The sequence below is a fragment of the Rhinatrema bivittatum genome, chromosome 18, assembly GCF_901001135.1.
Source record: "Rhinatrema bivittatum chromosome 18, aRhiBiv1.1, whole genome shotgun sequence".
In the NCBI taxonomy this organism is placed as follows: Eukaryota; Metazoa; Chordata; class Amphibia; order Gymnophiona; family Rhinatrematidae; genus Rhinatrema; species Rhinatrema bivittatum.
Window position 1 is genome coordinate 51,355,527 of NC_042632.1, and position 15,521 is coordinate 51,371,047.

A 15,521-nucleotide genomic window follows, 5' to 3' on the forward strand; every position below is an offset into this window, starting at 1 on the left:
AAAGTCTGCGTAATAAGAGAGGTTAGTCAGGGTGTGCCCTGTCTCCTCCGTCTGCTCCTTGAATCTGCTCTGCATTCTTAATGTCTTTCTGTAGCTAACATTTTGAACTTTTTTTTAACTTTATATACCGACATTCATGTGGAGAATTACATATCATGATATCTCTGGTTTGTGTTGCTTACCTTGTTATAACTATGATTGTGTTGGATAGTGGCATTGCCTTCCCATGGAAACTATGGACTTTTGAAGTGAATTTGGCAACTGTCAATGCATTTTGGTCCACTGTTTGTTTGTTTTTTTTTAATTTATGAATTTTCAGAATATACAGAGCAAAAGAAAATCTTTTGTTCAGAAAAACAATGGATTACATTAGCAAAACAATGAAAATATGAAGAAATATCAATAATTTATATCCAAATCCAATATATAACAGTACAAAAAGGGGAAGAAAGGGGAAAAAAAGGAGGGGGGGGGGGGAATTGGAAAATGTTTAAGGGAGAGAAAAAAGTTAAGAAAATTGGCCATTAGCATAAATTAAATTTAGTGGAAAAAATATATAAATATATAGCCCACTAAGAGTCCATAAACCTTGAGGGAGAAGTGGGAGGGTTTCAGGAATGAAGAAAATAGTTTATTGTTCAGGAGAAAAGAAGATAAAGCATTCATTCCAACGTTGATGACACATTTACAAGGGTATCTTAGACTAAAAGAAAAACCTAATGAAATGGTTTGCTGTCTAAAAGCACGGAAACCTTTCCTTCTCAATTGAGTAACGAGCTAAATCAGGAAATATTCTCACTGGCTGACCGTGAAGCAATACAGAAAAATGTCGAAAATAGCTTCGCATTACATTACTTAGATCCAAAGAAGAAATAAAAGAAACCATCTATCAGGAGCTTCAGGAGAAGAAGTTTCCAAAAATTCAGTCAAATTCAGAACTCGAGCCTCAGGAATCACTGAAGAAACAGAAACCTTCTTAGCAAGAAAATAGCAAACGTTCACAGAAGGCAGATGATCCAATGAGAAACCTAGGACCTCTTGAAAGCTCAATAAATGAAGATTAAGATGTCTAGGCTTATTTTCAAGATGTTCCAGTTGGTTAGAGAGCATATTGTGATCGTCGAATTGAAAGCCTGTAATTCTTTAACAGAGTTTTCAAGTCCTGAAATCTGATCTTGAAGATCCTGAACTTTTTTTTCTGAGTGGAAGTAGAAAGGAGATCAGTCTTCTTATTAACTAAATTTGTTCCCAAATCCTACAACCAAGTCCCAGATAGAATCTAAAGTCACAGTCTCCGGATGGGAAGGAATTTTAAAGAGCTCACCGGTTGTGTCATTGCCTTCTTCTTCACGGTTACCTATCTGTGGAACCAGGAGGCCAGAAATCCCAGCAGTTGTCCCATCATTCCCCAAAGGAGAGGAAACTACCTCAAGACCAGGACCGTCTGTATACAAGAAGGCAGGAGAGCTCTGCAAAAAAAAACAAAACGCTGAGCCAGCAGCACTTCCATCCTCACCGCAAGCAGTCAAGCCGGCAGGAACCCACGCTTCTGTAAGCTGGAGGTAACCTCAGCATGGGTCTTAGAGACACCTCCCCTGCAGGCAGTCGCGACTCTCCCATGCTGCTCCGCACAGCGGGCTCTTCGGTTCTCTGAGCTTCCGCTGCAGTGGCCAAGTTAGGTAGTAATAGTTTGCCATCCTGGGGAAGGAGAAGGATGAGGAGTAAAAATCCTAACCTTCCCTTTTCGCTTGGAAGGCATATTCGAAGAAATCTTCCAAAAGTAACTCGAAATCAGGGAGGGCAAACAAACAAGGCCACTTCTATGCTGCCACCTTAACGTCCCCTCTACACCTGTCTCTGGTCCACTGTTTTTTTATTTCTGATTTTGAATTGGTATCATGTGTTTGCTAACTCTGTTATTTCATTTCAAGTTTTTTCTTGAGGTTTAGAGTTCATGTGTTTTGTACCCCTTCTCTGTGTAGGAGGCAGAGCAAGATGGTACATTTTGAAAATGTCATGTACGTGCGCTTTTCTTTCTCTGACCGTGACTAAGTGTGTGTGCTATGGCAGCCATCTGCAGCAACATTTGAGGAAGGCTATGTTACCCTTTCAGAATGGCCTGCCCACTGTTAGGATTTGTGGATGTAAAACTGGTTCAGGAGAAGTGTCGGATGCAGCTTGTATGCTGTGGGCAGGATACCGTCCCTAGTATACAACTCTCTGCATGAGGGGGGAAGTAACAATTTGGTCACAGGATATTGCAAGGATCAGCAACAGTGTCCTTAAATCCCAAGAGATTGGATTTAATGTCAGGGACTGCCAACACCCTATTTTCAAAACATTTTGTGCAGAGCTACTGGATAGGAGAAATCTACTTAAAAGGAGGGTCGTGCATCTCTGTTTCTTCCTCTTGTCTCCACGCACCAGTTCCTTTTGGCCTTAGTGGTGATTGTGACCCGGCATAAACATTGCAATGCAAGCCCGTATGTATAGCCCACTCCATTCCACTGCCTATGGCTACCAGTGCATTGTACATAGCACTTCACTCAGGTGGAGTCACTTTCATAGCGGTGTACAGGGAAGCCAGCTTGATTCACAGGTGGCTTAAGAAGAACTTAAATCCAATTATAGGGTCAAAATATTAGGGTTTATGCTATTTCTCTGTAAAGATGTTGAACTTAACACACAGACTGATTCTATGTTGTAATTGATGTTTCAATAGAGTATTGCCCCCTCCTTAGTCACTGGTGTTATTCTTCTCCTGCAGCTACTCGGTTTTCTGCAAGGACTCTTCACTTTTTATCATCATGGCTATGAACTGGCCAAAGACTTCAGTGACTTCAAGACAGAGCTAACGATCAGCATACAGAATGTAAGTGGGAGGGGGAAAAACCCTCTGTCCCTTTCTTTATTAATACCACTGAGAATTTTCTGCCACTTTTTGGCTTATGGCTTCACTTGAAGCTTCCCTGGGTTACCATGCAGTGTGCATCTTGGTTTTATAGAAAGGGGGAGGCTTGCATGCTCTGATACATAAAGAATAAGTAACTATAATTATTAATTTAGCTTCTTTCATCCAGATTCTAATATTTTAAAAACATACACGTAGTCATCTCTGCTGTAAACATTTTCCTACCCCATTTAAGTTAACTTGTCCCTTTACAGATGGTTATCAGTCTATGTAAAAAGCCATTTTTCATGTTTGTGTGTTTGTCCATCCTGTTATTCTAAGAGACAATAGCGCCACCTGGCAGCTACTGCCAGTGCTGCAGTCTCTCATGTTTCCTGGAGTTAACATGCACTAAATGCAAATAATGTGTTCTGAAAGGAATTAGCGTGTGCTAATGTAAATGGTGTGCTTAGAAGTACACATGGAGAAAAGCTTGCTCCTGCTGGTGGTTGCAAGTGAGGAGCAAGGTAAAAGAGAGAGAAGAGCAGAGGAGGAGAGAGAAAGCAAGGAAGAAAAGGGGAAGGGAGAATAGAGAGAGGATATCATGGGGAGAGGAGCGGACAGGAAGGGGAAAGGGAGGAGGAGAGTTGGTGAGAAGGGAAAAAGGATAGTGGGGGAGCTTACTGGAGGGAAGGATAGAGGGGAAAGCAGAGGCAGGGAGTGGAGAAATGGAAGAAGGGAGTGTTCCTATTTTAGGAAAAAAATTGTAAAATGCAGGCAAGTGCAGATGTGATGGATCCGCGGTGGAGGCGCTTTGCACCTGCGGTAAAGTGGGTGCCAAGCCCGCGGCTGCTTTTGGATCAGCAGTGTTTGTGGAAGTCCCTGATCCTGCATCATTAAAAATTGCTCCAGTAATGCATAGCCGAGCTGTCGTCAGCCAAAGAAACAATTGCTCCTAAGTGATGTTTCTGTCAGAGGGGGGCGGGGATGCCTTTAAAAACAGATCCTCAAAGGTGGGGGGGAGGGAGGGAGGGAAGCCACCTCCCTTGCCTCACGCGTGTCCCAGAGCTTTCAAGGCCACCCCATTTACTGCCGGTCTGCCCCCCCTCGTGGGCACGCTACGCTCATCAGAATCCGGACGCAGCTTTGCGGCGATGCCTTTGGCATCTTTATGCACGCAGCTGCGTACAAATCTCCAATTCGTAGTCTTTCGTTTCTGAGGCAAACGTTTACAGGGCTGTTTTATCAAGATCTGCAGGGGTTTTAGCAAAAACAAAAAAAAATCTCCAAACAAATGTTTAGAGGGGAGGTTTAATGAAGGAGACATTCACCCCGTCTCTTTATTCTGGACCGTAATTTCCATTTCTGGTGCAGTTCGTCACCCAGTGGTTATCGTGCCCTCCTGGGGTGTTAATGGGGACTGCAGGACAGGGCCGCAGCGTTTGCTTGGGTGGAGTGGAGAGGCTTGTGACTCGTTCTCCCACAACCAGAAGACCTTGCTCAGTCCTCTTGAAATACAGCGGTAGAAACAAAACCCTCATCCAGAGGCTCAGAAATATCTCTTAGATGAGTAGTGGGGAACCGTTTTGCACTCTGATACGGTGATGTGCTTAACCACCAGGGTGGTGGGTGCCGGGGGCCAGGGAAAAGGCCTCTTGAGCGCCAATGGACTTGAGGTGCCACTCAAGAAGCGCTGTGGCTACTCCAGCTCTAACGTAGCAACACCAAATGCCGGCATTTCTCACCCGCTGGGCCGTGGTGCAGAGAATATTGCAAAACCTCACCTTCCTCCTTGCACAGCACAGGAATTATTTCGTAAGGGCCCGCATTAAAAAAAAAAAAAAAAAAAGTCAGCAGACACGTGGGTAAGTTACATCCGTTTTCAAAGTGAACTTAAGGCGCACATGTTCACTTTGAAGATTATCCCACCGAAAGCTCCCACGCACGGTTACAGCTGCCGGTTTGTGCGCAGGAAAGCGTAGGGAAAGCTTACGTGCGCACGTTTGGGGGGGAAAAACCCATCAAGCAATGCGTGGAAGTCCAAACCCTGGCACCGCCCCCTTCTCAGTCTGGATAAACTTACACACCTATCAGGCCCGCTTTTTATACCGAGACGTTTCCTTGGCCGAAGCACCGTTTTTTTACCACACAGCAGGATATGGCGATAACCGTGAGGCGAGCTTCCTGTTCTGCATGTTACGGGCCTTGTCCTGAACGCGGCGGTGCAGTTTTTGTTCCTGCGCAGCTGCCAAAAATGAGTGTGCGACTTGCTGATGCGGATCTCTCTCTCTCTCTCTCTCTCTGTGTTGCCCTTGCAGACTAGAAACCGTTTTGAGAGCACCAGATCTGAGGTGGAGTCTCTGATGGAGAAGATGAAGGAGGCCGCGCATGAACACAGGAGCCTCGGCTCTTACACCATGGAGGGCTACCTCTACATCCAGGAGAAAAGTGAGTGCGCGTGCGTGGCGGGTTCGGCAAACGCTTAAGCAGCTGTCCTGGCCGAGTATCTTCCGCAGGGAACCAGGGTGGCTGCGTTTCCCAAATGTCATTTACTGCTGCGGCGCGAGGTGCATTTCGAGCACCGTTTAGGGGTTTTTAATGCTGTAAATACTGTAGAAGATCTACTCTTCCAGTTTTGCCGCCTTTTTGCTCCAAGCCGGCACCGTCCATGAGCAGTGGACTGACTGTTTGCTTTTAATGCATTTGTGTGAATAACGTTCCTGCAGCTGGACACGGACGAAATATTGGAGGGGAAAAAAAAAGTGATGACCCAGCCATTCTGAGCTGATCGCTAGATTTGAAGTTAGCAAAACTTCTTTCAGCCTAACCCCACCGGAGGAGTGTAACTGAGGGAGATGCTGCTGGAATGGCCGTCTCGCAGGTTTCCGGGTTAATAGAAGAACTGGTGCATTTCTCTTTCCTTCTTGAGCGAGGATTTCCAGTTAAAGGTCGGATCCTAAGGCACCACTGACTGTGTCAGTAAACAAGAATTTTGTCAGCTGTCCCCCTGACTGCATTTCACTGAAAGAAACCATCCTTCTGACTTTCTCTCTTTTGAAAGATCCGTCGCATGTGACGGAAGATAGAATAATATCGCTCCCTGACCTTTCTTTCTCACTGATTGCTGGCATGTGTGCTTTACACCCCTGGCATGCGCTGTAACACATGGAAAAAAAAGCATACGAGAGAGCAGGGGCTGTTTGAGATGCATTCACATTGCAAAGTGTCAAACAGACCAGGAAATAAGAAGGCCGAGGTGTCTCGGGGGGGATCTGAATACGGCACTTTCCACTTAATGTTTAATTTTGTTACAGGCCGAGGACTAGAGCAATGCTGATTGCAAATTGCTGCCAAATTGAATTTTTCACAGGGAAGTGATCACAGCTCCTTCCAACCCTCATCTGATTCTGTTCAAATTTAAAGTTTGTTAAGGTGGCAGCTCCAAGGTCCTAATGAGCATATAAAATACAGAAAGGGGAGAGTGAGGCCTGAACCGAAAACGTTTTCTTAAACCCTGCAGTCATGATGTGCTTGCAGATTAATCAGTAAAGTAATGATTTGTTCCATACGGTATTACAGTTCAGCATTTCAATCTTGTATCCCCCTTCCCCCGAGCATTTTAGTAATATTTACTAATGTCACTAGTTTTGAAACTTCTTAAAGTAGGACCCTCTCGTTTTTCCTGAACTGCTGGAGGCAGCCATTTTAGCACAACAGCTCTGATGTCATCAATGGCATCACATGCTGCATGAGCCAATCAGATCCCATTTCCTGTCAGGTCCTTTGTGATTCCGCTCTCGGAAGCTGCAAGAATGCAACCTAAAAAAAAAAAAGAAATCAAAATGAACGACTGGAAAGTAACTGGCACGGTGGGAATACATTAATGCTTGCTCCGTGCTCTTTTATTTCTTTATTTGTTCTTATTAATTTTTCAGTTTGTTTTTTTTTATTTTTTTTGAGCCTGGCAGTTTCCTCCTGCTCTTTTGGGCTGCCAGCCGAATTGAAACTGGCCCTACTTTTACATCCTCCCTCCCTCCCTCCGGGCCCCAGACAGTGCAGCCACAAACTGCAGCTCTCCCTGCGGTCTTTAAAGTTCGGTCTCTGAGTTCAGCCACTGAGCGACGTCTCCCTTCCCCTAGGGTCTGGCCGAGTGCGCTTTATAAAATGCCGCACGCTTAAAGGACGCCCAGGCACGACCGCGGCACGCGCACCGCACCACGCGATCCAGTTCTGACGTCGTCCTTGGTGGGGCTTTGGGAGGCTGCTTAAATAGCTTCAGGGCTAGCGGCTTCAGGGTAAATGTTCTGGTGGGGGAGGGGCGACACCTTGGGAAGTTTGGGTGAGGCTCCTGCTGAATTGGGGGGGGGGGGGGGGTATATGGCGAGCTGCAAGGAGACTTTCTCCTCCCCTGGAGCTTTCGTTATTATTTTGTCTGCAATCCGCCAGGAACAGGTTCTGCTAAGCTGGCAGGTTACATAAATCCTGTAATAAAATGAATCAATGATCGACCTTGACCAGAGCCCCTCTCTCTCTCTCATCTGTCATGCAGGGCACTTTGGCACCTCATGGGTGAAGCATTACTGCACATATGAAAAGGAATTGAAGAGGATCACCTTTGTACCGTTTGATCAGAAGTCAGGAGGGAAAGTAGTAAGTACGGTAGTGTACATACGATGTGTGTGTATGTATATATATATGTGTGTATATATGATGTGTGTATATGTATGTATATATATATGTGTATATATGATGTGTGTGTATGTATATGTGTATATACAATGTGTGTGTATGTATATATATATGTGTGTATATATGATGTGTGTATATGTATATATATCTATGTATATATGATGTGTGTGTGTGTGTATATACGATGTGTGTGTATGTATATATATATGTGTGTATATATGATGTGTGTGTGTGTATTTACGATGTGTGTGTGTGTGTGTATATATATGATGTGTGTGTGTGTGTGTGTGTATATATGATGTGTGTGTGTGTGTGTGTGTATATACGATGTGTGTGTGTGTATATACGATGTGTGTGTGTGTGTGTGTGTATATGTGTGTATATATGGTGTGTGTGTATCATCCGGGTAACGTTTCGGTCATTCACCCATTGCTGTGCACCTGCCGTGTGGATAAATCTTACGTCTGACTGACTATGCTTTCTGCATCGCTTTATTAAAAAAACATTTTTCTTTCATTTCCCTGTCAGTCGATAGGCTTTGTGCTCTCCTTTTGCTTTCTTTTCACTTCTGGAACTGTGTTTTCCATGTAGAAACAGAGCCTTTGCCGAGTAGTGAGTTTTGCTTTCTGGGACCTGCATTCGAGTAGGGCAGTTGTATTTTTCATTTTTTAAAAATAATTACTGCCTTTTTTTTTTTGCCTGTGACTGTTTTTGTTGCCTGCTCATGAGAAAAGAAAGCTTGTCTGAGGGTTCGCCTCTTTTCTCACCCTTAAAGGAGCGAATGGCAGTTAATCGAGACCGTAATTGCGTGCGGCGTGGAAGGCGAAAACAGCATTCAAGGTTTTAAAAAGAAAGTGCTCGTTTTTATGTGACGTGAATGGGCAGCCCAGGTGGATCGCATTCTTCTTCTTATCTGCCAGGATCTTCTGCGTCTCTGACTGTCTGATCGCGATAACATGGGCGGCGTAGCAGTGATGTTGCTGATAACGATTGTGATCCTCTGTGGGGTTTTAGGCAGCTGAGCTTATGCACCCAGACATGGCTGTCTGTCCTCCCCACACACCCCTCCCCCACTGTAGCAGCAGCCCATGTGAACAAAAGAGCCACGAACGCAGGTGGTGGAGCCCCCCGGGTCCTCTGCTTTTAAGATGAGCCAGGAGCTGTGGCTGTGAGCTTCTCCCTCCCATGGGGAATCGTTCAGCCTTGATTCCCCGGAAATCCCAGCGCGGGCCGACGCCGAACCCTGCTTGGAGTTTACGGTAGCTCCCCTGGAAGGGAGACCGGCCATGCTGGACCGGTAGCGGGGTGCGGCCTGTCCACGAGGCAGAACTCTGCACGATGCCCGAACCTCTGGCAGATTCTCTCCCGCTGCCAGGGCGTTAAGGGTCTGCCATTCATTTCACTTTAAAACGGTAAACTTTGTAGGCGGTGAACTTGGGGGCAAAAAGCGTCTTACCCGCGTGGCGCCAGCTTTGAAGGGAAAGGCCACGCCCACGTTGGCTTTCAAACGTGGAGCAAAAGTCCACGGGTAAAAAAAAAATGCTCGCGGGCTTTATCCCAAAATACAAAGTTTCCAAGTTGCCCTCATAGTGTCAGCGAATGTGTGACCGCCATCTTACCCCAGACTCTGTTACTGACCACCCGGGCCTGCCTCGCTGATCCGCTGCAGAAATTCAGATTCCACCCAGCAGTTCTTAGAGAGTTGTCGGAGCGTGCGTTGCGCGCTGGCGAGAGAACAAAGACCCAACAGCTTAGCTTCCTGTTTTCTTGGCTGATGCGCTAGCACGAGGAATGGAAACGCGTGCGAGGTTATTAATTCCCCCGCTCCAGAAATCGTGCCTGTGTTAGCAGAAGAGGTGGAGCGGTTGCCTTTGTGCCCTGTACAGGCCCTGCTCCTGCAAGCACTGGGGGCTATTACCGGTCTGCTGGGGAGCAGTGGATCGGGGCACCTTCTGGAACCCAGTGCCCATACGGCCACGACTCCCTGCCCCCAAAGGGGCCATGCATGCTGCCCCTTCAGCGTCCAGCTGACCTGACCCTGGGAGTCGAACCGGCAGTGCAACCGGGCTGCATTCTTAAACCAAACGGCAGCTCCTCCCCACCTCGCTGTCTCTCTCTTCACCCAACCTCGCAACCCTCTTCCTACCCCTGTCCTCCCAAGCAGGTTAAATCGCGTCGCGGCGCTGGCATCCACCGCCTCCTCTGGCCGGCTGTCGCCTTCCCCCTTTTTACAGGACTCAGATGCTTAACTCCAGCTCCCGGTTCCCTTCCATGGCTTCTTACCAAGCTTTGCAGTAATCCACAGAGTCGCCGCCTATGAGGCAGCTGTTCAAAACATCTGGCCGCCCCATGCCCCAGCCATCCTGATTCCGAAGGCGCTAAAGCCTTCCAAAGTGCTATTATAAGGGACGACATCTCCTATAATATCTCTTACGGCACCTGTTCTCCCGCCACGTGCCTAATGTCAGTGGGTGCCACGTTCCACAAACTAATCTGCTCACAAAAATAGTAGACAAATCTGTGCCGCCGACCCCCTCCCCGTCCAGATCTAAACATTCTTAAAGTGTCACTCACTGACCAGGCAGCAGCCCCATCTGTTACATATTAATAACCCCCAGCTTGAAGACATTCAGAGTCCTAACTCTTCTTAAAAATATTCCAGCCCCGGAGCAGCATAGACTGGGAAATGTTTATATGAAATGGAAAGTGGGGAGACTGTTTAGGAGGACTGCAAAAAGCTGTAAAAGAAACTAGCCAAAAAGTTAGTAAGTAGCTCATTTAAAAAAAAAAAAAAATCGGAGACAATTCTTTTTCACTCAGTGCACAGTTAAGCTCTGGAATTCATTGCCAGAGGATGTGGTTATGTAGTTAGTGTACTTGGGTTTAAAAAAGGTTTGGATAAGTTCCTAGAGGAAAAATCCATAAAATGCTATTAAATTATAAGCAACAGCAGTTTGAGATCTGTTTAATGTTTGGGTACTTGCCAGGTACTTGTGACCTGGATTGGCCACTGTTGGAAACAGGATACTGGGCTTGGTGGACCCTTGGTCTGACCCACTATGGCATTTCTTATGTTCTTATGGCCATCCCCTCCCCTCCTTGTATCTCCAAGTTGTGCAGAAGGTTTATGGAGACAATCCATGTCTCCTTTCTTTTATGACAAATGAGTTTGAAATGCATTTGAAACTGAAGTGGGATGAATTTATGTTTGAGGGAAAATTTTAAATGAGCCACATCTTGTAAATATGACACATTTCTAAATAAAATACCAGCTCATTGCAGTTATGAGTGCGCACTGAATCCGAGACAGGGTGGTGAGTGCCCCTGAGGGAGGGTCATAGATGGCGCTGTTGTCTTGTACACGCAGGAAAAGAGAGTGGATTTTTAAGGGAGATACATGAGGACCATCATACTAAGCACCCCCGGCCCAAAAACCTTCATTGTTTTTTATTTCATCATCGTCCAAAGTTCAATATTTTCATCTTTTGGTATGAAAATCCCCTGAAGCAGAGGTCTTACCTCGAAACACTGCGCATGTCAGGGCTGCTGGGATTTTCATACCAAAGATAAAAAGACAAAGATAATTGCTTGCTCTTCTTTTATTTGCAAAAAAAAAAAAAATATTGGACTTTGGACCGATTATTAAATAAAAAAACAGTGAAGGTTTTCGGGCCGGGAGTGCTTAGTATGATGGTCCTTATCTATTTTCCTTAAAAATCCACTCTCTTTTCCCCTATGTACTAACTAGTTTTTCGGGTGACTTCTTTATTCACTCTTGTCTTGTCGCCAAGGTTTCTGAGCAGAATTTTTGTTTTATGGCAGCCCCTCAACCAGGCTGCTACCTAACAAATTACCCAGAGGTGCAACCCGTCCCTGCCCCAGAGAGCTTACTGCCCGAGTGGGTGCGTGTGCCAGTGGGAGTTAGTGACCTGCCTGTGGGCACTTTGAGTGCCAGAAGGAGAAGTAGGGTTTGAGCTCTAGTCAGGGTTTGAGCTCTGGTCCCCTGTGCAGGTACGACCTGGCCGAGAACGTTCCCTGTCCTTGTTGGCTCACGAAAGGGATTGGAATAAAACGGAAACACCAGCACTGAATGTTTTACCCTTCTCCTGTGTACTGCATCTTTTTAAGCCTTCAGACTGGGCTGGAGGGGGGGGTGTAGCTCAGGGCCAGTAACCGCCTGGGGCTCCTTGTACCGATTGCTTTATGATGTCTCTACAGAGTTTTCAGGCGTTTCCTGGCTTGGCCCGGATTGCTTCCGATTCCCTCTCGGCATTGTTGGATATTCATAGAGAGGTCCATTTCGCCAACCTTGTCGTCTTTCTTCGTTCAGCAGTAATTCTCAGTGAATCGGTCTTGCGCGTGGCAAGAAGGATGGGTCCGTCGCGTGGTGTCCAGTGCTAGCGGGCGTCTGCGCAGGTGCATTTCTCCTCCTAAAGATGTAGGACATTCCTACGCGTGCCCCTTTCTTAGTGGTAATTTTTTTGTTTTTTTTATGAGCAGGAGAGTGCATGGAAGTAACGCAGCCTGGATAACGAGGAGTGTTTGACACATGAGTGGGTTTGCATGAATGAAACGCGTCTTGTTACTGCTTCCGTCTTGTTCGGGAGGAGGGAGGGACGGAGATAGGCGGCCGCTGCTGTTATGATGGTCCCTGCTGCTCAGAAAGCAACTGCACCGAGGGACCGAGGTGTGGGGACTGCTGAGGGGCCCCAGTGCTACCTGGGCAAGCCGTTTGGGGTGCAGGGGCTTAAAAGTAGGAAATGGGGGGGGAGGGAGAGATTTGCAAATGATCAAATCATGGAATTAGCTGAAAAATGTTTTTTATTTAAAAAAAAAAAAAGGGAGGGTGTTAAGTAGGAAAATCTTTAGCAGATCCATGCAATCCCCAACACGGGTCCCTGGATTAGCACTGATTTTCCATGGATTTTGCAGCAATGTGCCACCAAAAAAAATAAAAAATTATATTTTTTATAAATCACAGCAAAATCTGTTTGGAGCTTCGCATAAAAAAAAAAAGGAATCTGGATAAAATCTGCCTGGTCCACGCTTTGCTGGGAACCCGTTTGCACATTCATCAAGGCCTTTTCCCCTATGCACAGACAAAACCGGAGAAACTCCCCAGTGAATCAGGCCCTTAGGCCGAAATTTTGTGATTATTGCACACAAGTTAGCCCGCAGACACGCCGATGAATTACACCAATGTCCGCGCGGAAATTATGCCCCTAAATCCACCCTCTCGCTATTTAGTAGGCAGAAATGTACTTGTATTCTTTTTTTAATTTAAATTTTTTAACCTGTGCTCGCAGGTCCAGACTCCCACCCTACCCTGTCCCGGGGTGGGGAAGCCTGCGCATGTTACTGTGACAGGAATGCTCACGCCTGCACCTAAAACCCTCATTTACCCCTGCAAATGCTTGATTTTGATTTTGTTGCTCGTGCCCTGAGTGCCTGATGCCTCTTCTCCCCCCTTCCTGATGCCAGTGCTTGGGGCCATCCTGCGTTCTCCGCACGGGAGGGGGGGGGGGTGTCACTGGATTCGTCTCAGCAGGCCTCCAGTTAGTTTTCGGAGTGTTTACTGTGAAAGGGATTTGCTACATTTTACCCAGCGGTTTCCTCCTCCTTTCCAGCTGAAGCAGAACCAGGGCTGGAATTTGGCGCCTTAAGCCATCATTTGCAACCACCTTGGGTATTTTATAAACACACCCCCCCCCCCCCCAAACTTTTACCTGGGGTGATTGGATGAGGCGACCGTCCTCTGCCAGGGCTTCTTTCGGAACCTTGCAGTCGCAGTCCCTAAATCCTGCCACCGGGTGTCACCATTGCACGATGACTGGGTCTCTCTTCCCTGCCCCACAGGGGCTGTGAACGCTGCTTTCGCAGCACCCCCCCTAGCTTTGGCCGACCCGGGGAATGAAGAGCGGACCCGGGAGCTGAACCCGTGTCTCTCTCCGCGCTGCTCCGGAGCCACCGGCCTGGCAGGCGGGGCTGCACCTTGTTGTTGGAGTGTGAGCTCCGCCCGCTTTTGCATAGAGCTCCGCCTCCGAATTCAGTGCCTAACCCAGTGTCCCGTAATCCTCTAGGGAGACGAGGAAGCAGTTACCCTCAAGTCCTGCATTCGACGGAAGACGGACTCCATAGAGAAGAGGTTCTGTTTTGATGTGGAGGCTGTCGATCGGTGAGTAGGGCGCAGTGAATAATTAATTGCTCTTCTTTCTGCTTGATGCATACGGACAGATTTTATTTATTTATTTATTTTTTAAGAATGGCTGTGACGCCCACAAGCCCAGCATATCTCGCTGTATTTATGCTTTCTAAACTTCTGTATCTGGGAGCCTTGTCTCGGCACGAGGCATTTTGGCCCTCATGGAGAGAGAGAAGGAGAAGTACAAAAACGTATTGAGATTGTGGGATCTGGAGATTAGTGGCCTGTTTATGAATCGCCGATTTGCATTAAGTTTTATGGAGCGCTAAGTGCTCTAGGTGCTGAAAATAAAAGTATTGTACGGGTTGGGACGCTCAGTTTTCATGGTCTTCTCTCGGGTCAAGCAAGGCCCATCTAGGCTATTCCAGCAGAAATTGTGCTCACTCCGCGGCAGGTATCTGTCTGTAAGTTTGCCTAAGACATATTTCTGTTACCAGAAAGGACAAGCAAAACCCTTTCATTTTCACTTTACAAACAGTTGGAAAAACCTTTGTTGTGCCCTGTTTTGACTCTTTTTTTTTTTTGAGCCTGAATTGTGGGCGTTGTTAGCAAAGAAATGAGTTTGAGCGTTTCCGGTGTCCAGAGTTCCTTACTTACGGCATTCTGGATATATCCCAGAGCGCGATGTAAGAAATCACGGGGGAGGGGTTGTAATTCTAATTTTGCCCTATAAAATCTGGAAGATATTTCACTGTGCCCAAGCTTGGCCCCAGATCATCGTCCCTCAACAGACGAAGCTGATCACCTCTGTCCAGCTACTCAGAACTTTGTGGAGTTTTTGGACCGTCTTGTGGCTGTCATCAGGTAAGGAAGAAATGTCAGAATAATTGGCCAATCTGGCTCTGGCAGATTGGGAACCCTTGTTATGAAATTGTTCCCGATGATAAAGTACTTTTAAGTGTGACAGCAAGAGTTAGAGAATTGGACCGCGTAAATTAATAGCAAAGAGAGAGGGTAATCGATGAGCTTTTTCCAGCCATTAGAGGCTGGGCAGAAGGCAAAAGCAGATCTTGGAAGCCCAGTTAGAATTATTGATTGTCAATCACAGCAGCGAGGCCTTTGGCAGGAAAACTAAATATTTCATGATCCGTTGCAGCGAGCAGATGTAAACCCTCGCTGCTGGAGGGCGCAGGCACTGCCATGGGATTTGGCTCACTATAGATTTTTTAAAAAAGTATTTATATATCTACCTCTCCGAGGCTTGAGCACAGCCTGACTCTCTCTCTTCAGCTAGCGCCCCCATGTCTGTCGCTCACTCGACTCCATCGCCGAATCCAGTAAAAACTGCACAGCCTGAAGAGGAAAGAGAATATCGGCCGCAGTGCATTCGCACGACGACTTCTGAGAGATGCTGCTTTGAAGGCTTCTGGTATAACGGGACGAGCAGTAAAATCCTGCTCGGATAGGTTCATGTGGGGAGGGCCAGCTTTTAAAAACGCGGGTTAGCCCGGGCAAAAGGGCTTTCTAAGACTTACCTGCCTTTATCTGGCGTTCCTCAGCCTCGCTTGCTCTAGAGCTGCATTAGAAGGAGGTGGGAGGGATGACATTTTCAAAAACTTGCACGCTATTTTCTGTGGGGAAAAGATGTCCACAGAAAAGGCAGGCGGGGGATACTTTGTCCCCAGGGCAACTTTCACCGCTAAAGCAGGTATGTGTGTGGTTTTTTTTTGCTTTATAGTGCAAAGTACTCACAGGCATCAACGTGCACCCCCTCCCCCCTCCCGTGTAACTGGATATGCA

General features: G+C 46.8%; 1 protein-coding gene and 1 long non-coding RNA gene across 9 annotated transcripts in view; one reads left to right on the forward strand and one right to left on the reverse strand.

Moving 5' to 3' along the window:
* Nucleotides 1-15,521, forward strand: part of ARHGAP26 (Rho GTPase activating protein 26) — a 357,099-nt gene that overhangs the window by 167,123 nt on the left and 174,455 nt on the right. For all 8 annotated transcript variants that reach the window (XM_029583880.1, XM_029583876.1, XM_029583877.1 and 5 more), the window contains 4 exons: nucleotides 2,768-2,872; nucleotides 5,209-5,338; nucleotides 7,440-7,540; nucleotides 13,660-13,754. In XM_029583880.1, the coding sequence (XP_029439740.1) occupies nucleotides 2,768-2,872; nucleotides 5,209-5,338; nucleotides 7,440-7,540; nucleotides 13,660-13,754 (431 nt within the window). The remainder of the gene's footprint in view (nucleotides 1-2,767; nucleotides 2,873-5,208; nucleotides 5,339-7,439; nucleotides 7,541-13,659; nucleotides 13,755-15,521) is intronic.
* Nucleotides 569-15,521, reverse strand: part of LOC115079925 — a 30,556-nt gene continuing 15,603 nt past the window's right edge. Inside the window, exons 2-3 of the long non-coding RNA XR_003853447.1 lie at nucleotides 1,325-1,469; nucleotides 569-1,198 (exon numbers count right to left, since the gene is read on the reverse strand). This is a non-coding gene — a long non-coding RNA (uncharacterized LOC115079925). The remainder of the gene's footprint in view (nucleotides 1,199-1,324; nucleotides 1,470-15,521) is intronic.